Source organism: Henckelia pumila, chromosome 1 (assembly GCF_033568475.1).
Source record: "Henckelia pumila isolate YLH828 chromosome 1, ASM3356847v2, whole genome shotgun sequence".
Lineage (NCBI taxonomy): Eukaryota > Viridiplantae > Streptophyta > Magnoliopsida > Lamiales > Gesneriaceae > Henckelia > Henckelia pumila.
In genome coordinates, this window is record NC_133120.1 from 25,859,304 (window position 1) to 25,868,336 (window position 9,033).

General features: G+C 36.1%; 1 protein-coding gene across 1 annotated transcript; it reads left to right on the forward strand.

Moving 5' to 3' along the window:
• The first annotated feature begins 696 nt into the window (after window positions 1-696).
• Window positions 697-8,021, forward strand: LOC140887455 (malate dehydrogenase). The gene is made up of 7 exons (XM_073294705.1): window positions 697-863; window positions 2,165-2,323; window positions 2,447-2,622; window positions 6,317-6,594; window positions 6,678-6,813; window positions 6,937-7,048; window positions 7,712-8,021. The coding sequence occupies exons 1-7, from the start codon at window positions 821-823 to the stop codon at window positions 7,804-7,806; spliced, it is 999 nt and encodes a 332-aa protein (XP_073150806.1). The 5' UTR covers window positions 697-820; the 3' UTR covers window positions 7,807-8,021.
• The last annotated feature ends 1,012 nt before the right edge of the window (window positions 8,022-9,033 follow it).

Consider the following 9,033-nt stretch of genomic DNA (forward strand, 5'->3'; position numbering starts at 1 on the left):
TTTTTTTTCATGGGTTTGATATGTTTTCTTTCATTTTTTTTTTGATGAGACGTGTTTTCATTTTAGCACATATCATTTATCTAGACCTTTACTTTCTGCGTTATTTTAAAAGTATTATTTATGATAGAACTCAACTTCACATAAATTAGGAATATAATTATTTTAAGTTTAAATACATTAGAGAATAGTGAAAATAAATTTAAATTAGTTGTGGAGAATATTTAATTGAAGTTAATAAAATCATTTAAATGTAAATAAGTAATTTGGCATCATAGATTTTGTGGAAAAAGTTGAGAGTAAAAATAAACTACTTACGGAATATTTCTTTATTATCTTTTAAAAATATGAAATGCTCTTTTCAAATATTTTGATTTTCTAATATAAAATATATTTATTTTTTCAAATTCTAAATGCGTAAAAAATTATTTAAATAACATAATTTCCAAGTAAGATAATCCGAGACCACCTGCGTGCTAAAAAATGATAGATGGTAGGTGGATGGCTGCCGCTGCCTAATGTCTAGACGTCTTTGGGGGATTTTCTTCTGCATTTTTTAAAATAATATTGGTGCCCATATACAAAATTTTAAAAGGTTTGGGATCTTTTACAAATTGCGACTAGTGTAGGGAAACCAACATTTAATTATTCAGCGGGGCCACACCCACACAGCCCAAAGAGGACAGCAGCAAAACGACATCGTTTTCTTATATCCGGATATCACAATTTCCTTGCCATAGTCAAAACCTCAGATTCACGAGTCATTGCTTTTTTCGCATTCGAATCTCCTTCTTCCCACCGATTTTCAGATCGCAGATCTACAATGGCTAAAGATCCAGTCCGCGTCCTCGTCACTGGAGCTGCAGGTATGAATTCACGAACTGCACCATCGATATCTATATCTTTTGATTTGTTTTGTTATGCTTTTCAGTGGATTGAGGTTTACTGTCGATTGATTTACAGATTCTTGGGTCTCTGTGCACGTGATTGTTGGATTTCTTGCGAAGAGTGTTTATTTTTTGTAGTTATCGAGTATCAGCATTCGTTGATTTGATTCATCTGATTGTTTGTGTGGTTATGCTGAATTAACTTTCGTTTGCTTTCTATATGTTGTAATGATTTGATTTCTCGGCTTGTTTGTGCTGAAGTTTGGAGATTGGGAACCTGTAGTGGTGTAATTTGCTTTAGAACTTTGCAAAATTCCCTTTTTATTTTATTTTTTGAGCATCCATGACTGTTGTTTACTTGACTGATTTGGGGAAGTAGTCGTTTAGAGATTTTGATGAGCTAATATGCTTAGGCTCTCACTCTCGATTGGTAGACGAGTTAAGAGTTTGAGCTTTGTTTATTTTATTTTTGCTTTAGATTCACTTGGTATCTCTTGTTAAAGATACATATGTTTATTTGAAGATGCAGTGGAAGAGCATGAAATATTATTTAAACAGACAACTTTCTGACATGGGTGTATTAGTTTTCAGTTAATTTTTTTGTTATTATAATTCTAGCCTCAGGGATGGAGGGTCTTTGTTCAAGTATGTGTGAGATATTATGTTTTTTCCCCTGATATTGTTCTTTTTTTAAAAAAAAAAAAGGGTTTTTCAAAAATATGACGTAACCGGTTTCGTTGTAATCTTATGGTATGGGCTGAAGCATAGGCAGAATTAACGTGGAATTTTGCCAACTAGATTGGAGGAATCAACATTTATATGTGTTTTTTAAATTTTGTTGGTGGCTGGTTCGCTGGGACCGGCCAACTCTAAACCTGGTCGGCGAATAAGTGGTTTCGTTTTAAAATTTACCATTATTTTAAATAGCACAGCACTGTAGTCTCACTTTAATTTGATGCAACATTTGGCATTTGGTTGGAGAGAATCTTTGCTTCATTTTGGCGTTTAATGCCATGAAGCAACGACTGGAGCTGCTCTAATGCTTGTATCAAATTGTAAACTGAGATATTTATGAATTTGTGGTGTACAATCTCATTTTTGGTGGAGATCAAACACATTGCTCATGTACTCACTACTCCACAATTGCTTGTGCAGTCGATGTTGGATTTTAACATTATATGTAGTTTGCTATGTAAAGGACCACGATGGGTTGTAATTTTCCCGGATTTGGTTGGATTTCATTTGAGGCATGTAATTATTGGTTCTCGTTGGCTTTACAGGACAAATTGGATATGCTCTTGTTCCCATGATTGCTAGGGGAGTTATGTTGGGCGCAGACCAGCCAGTGATCCTTCACATGCTTGATATTCCACCTGCTGCTGAGGCACTTAATGGAGTTAAAATGGAATTGGTGGATGCTGCATTCCCTCTCCTGAAAGGTTGGTACTTAAGCTTCCCGTATTTGGTTTAAGTTGAAGTTTCATGTTGCAGAATTAAATGTTGATGAGAGTCTGGTTAAAGGAATTATTTATGGAATTTTTCTTCTGTTGTGTGAAAATCAGGTGTCGTTGCCACAACCGATGTTGTGGAAGCTTGTACTGGTGTCAATGTCGCCGTAATGGTTGGTGGATTCCCGAGGAAAGAGGGTATGGAGAGGAAAGATGTGATGTCAAAGAATGTCTCCATATACAAGTCCCAAGCTTCTGCTCTTGAGAAACAAGCTGCTGCTAACTGCAAGGTGATTATTAGTAAAATTGATTATTGATGATCTTTTGTTTCAACTTAATTGGTGTACAGTGGGGTGCTTGTTCGGACCAAACAAGATAATTTTTATGGAACCCACATGCATAGTTGTTAAAAGCGTAAAGCGCAAAAAAGCGCTCAAGTGCCTTTGGGCTTAAAGCGCAAAGCACAAAGCGAAGCGCACGCTTCATGGAACAAAAGCGCAATAAACAAAACATTATCAAAATAATAAGAATAAAGTCAAGAATCCTTGCAAATGTGATAGATAAACATCAAATATCATAAGAGTCATCATCTTCATTCTCCAAATCTACGTCCTCAGCCCCATCGCTTGATTTGTATCCATCGGTATCTTCTTCTTCTTCAGTTTCATGATCAATGTTCAGCTCTTCTTCCTCAACAAGTCTAGTTCGAGCTAAAGATTGCTTTCTTTTTGCTGAAATGGATGATGATGATGCTCCTTTTGAACTAGATGCATTTCTAGATCGAAAGCCATATGCACTTTCACCAACACCAGCCGCTTGTGCTACATCACTCCAACGCAAATCATCATCTTCAAAGACAAAATCATTATCCTCATTGGCACTATCACTACCATCCAACTTTCCCAATAACCATTCATTACTATCATCTATTTCTGACAAAGAAATAGGATCAATCATATCTCGCATGACATATCTCCGCCTCAATGCTCTGTTATATTTGATATATACCAAATCATTCAATCGTTGCTGAGACAATCTATTTCTTTTTTTCGAATGTATCTACCAAAGAATTAGAATTAAGAAGTTACACTTCATACTCCATAATCTGAAATTTAGTATGTATTAAATTAAATAATAAAAAACACTTGAAACTTACATGTTCAAATACACTTCAATTACGTTCGCAGCCTGAAGAAGAGCTTGTAAGATACAAAATCTTCATTGCAAATGCTTTCAACTCAGGTGTTGATGCACCATAAGAGGACCACCAATCAGCTTTAAAGTTGAAACACACAAATTAAATTTCTTACCTCCCAAAGTTTGTAACTTTGTAATGCTTGAGAATGTAAATTGAGATTGCACTAAATATTATTACCTGGTGAGTTTGAAGCTCTTTGTTTGATAGTCATAGGTAAACCAAAAAGTCCTTCTGCATTTTTTTATTTCTCCAATTGATTTGTGATCTTATCTTGCAAATCTTCACCTCTCACCAATCTAGCTATGCATTTGTACAAACCCTCCAACACTTCTGCATCATTTTCTATGTCAGGATTTGTGTAAAAAAACTCGGGATTCAAGAAATATCCAGCGGCATGCAAAGGATGATGGAGTTGAACGTTCCATCTTCTGTCAATGATTTCAAAAACACCACGATATTTCTCTTCGTTCATATTAAATGACGCAGCGATAGCTTCTTTGGCTCTGTCCATTGCCTCATAGATGTAACCCATAGGGGACCTTTTTTCACCGTCTACCAGCCTCAATACTTTCACCAATGGACCGCCAACTTTCAATGCAAAAACTGCACATTTCCAAAAAGAAGGCATCATCATTACTTCTGCAACACGTTTCCCAGCCGCCTCTTTAGAATATCGACTTGTTGCCCACTTTTCAGATGTAAACATCTTTCTCAGATTTGCTTGATGTACTTGAAACCACTTTAAAGTCAAAATAGCGGTTGCAAAGCGAGTCTTTGCAGTTCTTATCATGTCTCTCTGTCCGGTAAACTCTCTCATCATGCTCAATAACTGTGGTCTATTGTAAATATAACCATTCACCATCAATGCCCTTTCATGCAAACTTTTGAGACGAGGAATTTTGAATATTTCCTCAAGCATCAAATCTATGCAATGTGCTGCACATGGAGTCCAATACAAGTGTGGAAAATTGTTTTCCAAAAGACGACCTGAATATGAAATAAAGTAATGTCACTCAAAAATTTTGAAAAATTCAGAATTAAACATGAATTTACAATTTAAAATATTACCTGCTTTGACATTGCAACTTGCATTATCTGTCACAATCTGAACCACATTCTTTTCACCAATTCGATTCACAAATAACTTAAGTAACTCATACATTTTGTCAGCGGTGTGAGAATAACTTGAAGCATCCACTGATTCAACAAATACGGTTCCTTTAGGACCATTAACCAAAAAATTTATCAGACTTCTGCCCTTTTTATCCGTCCACCCATCTGCCATGATTGTACACCCATACTTAGCATGATCTTCTTCATGGGATTTGAGACACAAGTTCGTATTTGTCAACTCCTTTTTCAAATACTTAACTCTTACTTCATGATATGATGGAGGTTTCATTCCCACTCCAAAAGTCCCAATAGCATCAATACAAGGCTGCAGAGAATCATATTTAACAGCATTAAAAGGAATTCCGGCATCATACATCCACGTAGCAAATTTCTGAACCGCATCTTCTCTTAATTTTTTTTTATTCTCATCATATTGACCTTTATTTTTCGCACGCCTTTGTCTGACAATTTCTTCTACATCTTTCGCAAAATAAAGGTCAATAGGCCCTGCTTGTTTACTCTTTTTACCTTGCACCGTAGGCCCAAGCCCACTTGAACCGGATATTGGTCGTTTACCTTTCCGTTTAGTTTGAAGATCATCTTCATCATCTTCCAAATCAACAATGTCATCTAAATGAGGAATATCATTCATTTGATTCTTCAAATTGCTCTTTTTTTTAATGAACTCTTTGATTTCTTCCTTAACATGCTCCGGACATTTCGAACACTCTCACATTTCTATTGCCCCCAACTAAATGTAATTTATGCCGATAAATTCCACCATTTGTTACTTTACCACAAAAACAACAACACACATTATTTGGATTTTTAGGATCCGGAAGAGTTGCATAATTCCAAGAAATATCCTTTCGATTCGATGGAAGTGTTGGGTTTGATTGTGACATTGTTATAACAACTGAAAAAATAAATAACAATCACAAATTACTAATTAAATTAAAAAAAAAACACATTTGAATACAATTTACAAAAATTCATAAAATTAGGGTTTACCTATTTGGGCAACAAAGAGAAGGGAAGTGGTAAGTAAACAAGGTGGGGAGCGGCAGGGCGGTGCGGCGGCGACCGGCGAGGCAGGCACGGCGGCGAGGCAGAGGAGTAGAGGAGCAGAGCGTGAGGCAGAGAGACGCAGTGTGATGGCCGTGAGTTTTTATTGGGCTTAATATCATATCTATTAATATTATATAAGTTATTTGGGCTTAAAAAACTTAAAAGTGCACTTTCAATGTGCGACTTTAAGCCTTGTTTAAAAAAAAAAAATCGAAATCTGCCTGGCTTCTAAGAAGCGCAGAAGCGATCGCTTTGCGCCTCAAAGCGAGGCGCAATAAAGCGACCGCCTCGAAGATCTGCTGCGCTTCAGAGTTCTCTGAAGCGCAGCCTGAGCGCCTCGCGTCGCTTTGCGCTTAAGCGACCGAGGCGCTCGCTTTTAACAACCATGCCCACATGTGATACCATTATTTAGGATGTGATGTGTAATTGAGAATGATTTATGATCTGTAACAGATATAATATTAATTTTGGCACACGAAATATTTCATTTATGATAATATAAAAATGTGAAACACGTTTAGCAGTCATAGAGTTCTATTACAATGCATTGTAAAATTTTCTGTCAAGTCCAATTTTCATTCGCCTTGCTTTAAATTCACTTCCAGGTTTTGGTCGTTGCAAATCCTGCCAACACCAATGCATTAATTCTTAAGGAATTCGCACCATCCATCCCAGAAAAGAATATCACTTGTTTGACTAGATTGGACCATAACAGGGCCCTTGGACAGATTTCGGAGAGATTGAATGTCCAAGTATCTGATGTTAAAAATGCAATTATTTGGGGAAATCACTCCTCAACACAATATCCTGATGTCAACCATGCATCTGTCAAAACTTCATCTGGAGAGAAACCCGTCCGCGAGCTTGTTGCTGATGATGAATGGTATGGAAGTTTGATTAAAAATTGATTCATAGTCAAATTTCTTAAATACCCATTCGTTAATTTTTTTTGCCCCAATTTGTCAGGTTGAATGGAGAATTCATTACTACTGTCCAGCAGCGTGGTGCTGCAATTATTAAAGCTAGGAAGTTTTCCAGTGCACTTTCTGCTGCTAGCTCTGCCTGTGACCATATTCGTGATTGGGTCCTTGGAACTCCAGAGGTAGATGTTGGCCTTGCCTTGTCCATTGGATTGGCGTTCTCTTGATTTCTGATACATGTGCATTGAACATGTCAAATCGTTGATATTTGATGCATGTTCTTACCTTGGTTACGAATTATTCAGGGTACCTGGGTTTCCATGGGTGTATACTCTGATGGCTCATACAATGTCCCTTCTGGACTAATCTATTCATTCCCAGTTACATGCAAAAATGGAGAGTGGTGCATTGTTCAAGGTGAGAATGTGTTTTGTGTGGGCTACATCGATTTTTTTTCCTGCTGGTTATTTGGTCCAGAACCCCATAAGTTAAGACCACCGAGAAGTATTATTATGCTTTTATGGTTATAGCTCGTACGATCCATGAAGTACCTGGGCCCTGGCATAGCCTCAAAGAAAAGAAAAGGATTTTCAAATTTCGATTGATGCAAAGTTATTTCAGCTTGGTGATTAGAGGATGAAATAGACTTAATAGACTTTATATTTTAAATAAAATTACACAAGAGAGATGAGAGATTTAGGTAGTTGACCTCAACTACCTGGGCAAAAATTTCTATAAGGAGGATGATTATTATTGGTTGACGAGTTCTCTTCTAGAGAATTTTATACAGTTCACCTTGGTGGCTCTATCCATCTGATCCCTAACCATCTTCTGTAATTCTTGATGGAAGATTCTTTTAGTATCATTATTGGTTCCTGGCTCAGTTTCGTCCCCTAACTATAGTGTGACATACTTTTGGTTTTTAATTGCTTTTCAGACCCTCCACCTTAGAGACACGTATTTTGTCTATACTTTTTTTTTTTATCGTGATATTGCATACGTTATTGAATCTCTGAGATTTTCGAAAGGTTTTTCTTTTTTTCTTCTTTCCCTTTAATTAATTCAATTCACTCATTTCAGGTCTTCATATTGATGAAATTTCAAGGAAGAAGTTGGATTTGACTGCTCAAGAGCTTAGTGAAGAGAAAGAACTGGCATATTCTTGCCTCTCTTAGTTTCTCGAATTCTATTAACTCTGTATCGAGACTATCGTCTTCCCCTTTCTGTGGTAACAGAAATAGTTTGAGTTTTGAATAATGCCGTTGTTATTTTCTTGTTCAATGGTTAAAGATTGATGCTACTTCTGTCATTTGCGCCCGTGATGTACTTTATGATGTACCGAGATAATTTTTAATTTAATGCACTTCTTGAGAAAATCCCTTCTTGCTTACATGGAATGAACGTTCCATGATTTCGAGTTGAGGTAGCGATTTGTTTTGTCGATCCTTGTTACTCCGGGCAGACTTATAATCTATCATTGTTATTTCAATAGAATGCTCGAGCGTGATATTTGATGGTTTTGAGTTGATTTACGGCAAATTATGTGTTCCCTGCGCACTAAGTGGAAGAATCCACTGTAAAAATTTGCTTCACCACCAATAATGTCAGGAATTTTGGCAAAGAAACGTGAATCTCTTCTCGACTAGCCATTTTTCAGTGTTGTAAATGGTGGTAAACAGTCAGAGATTGCTTACCATCTCAATCGGGCTTACCATCTCAATCCGGTAGACGTCATGTAATACCCGATATTTTTAAATACGTAAATCTGCATGCATAATTAGGGAATTTAATTATTTAAATTTTAGATTTATGGGTTAAATAATTATGTGAATTATTTGTGCATGATTTAATTTATTTTTTTAAGCATTTAACCCATAATTAGTGATTTTTATGATTTTTAGTATTTAATTGTTTTTGATCGCGTAGACGGGATCGTGGACGGACGAGATGACAACTTTCTATCCAAATTCTTTTATGAGTCTTTTTAGAGCCCAAAAATATTATTTTGAGTTTTATTTCCTCAATATTTTTAGTATTTAATTTTTTATAATTTTAGGAGTCCATTTTTATCCAAATTTAGCCATTTTAATGACTTTTAATTATTTTTAAAATTCCCTTAAATTGTAATTTCGGGATTTTAAATTGAGTTATCAGATTTTAACTTTTATTTGAAAGTTTAAGTTGTATATTTTTATATTTAAAACCTTTTATCTATATTTAATTAACCTATATTTTAATTAAAACAAAAACAAAACCTAATCTACCCAAACCCCACGTTATTTTCCCATCAGCCGCCACCCCACCCCATATTCATCATCTTCTTCCTCGAACCACAGCCAAGGAGTTTCCATAGCCGAATTTCTTCGAAGTTTCAAGGTTGCTCGTCGTCCCGTCGTCCCGGA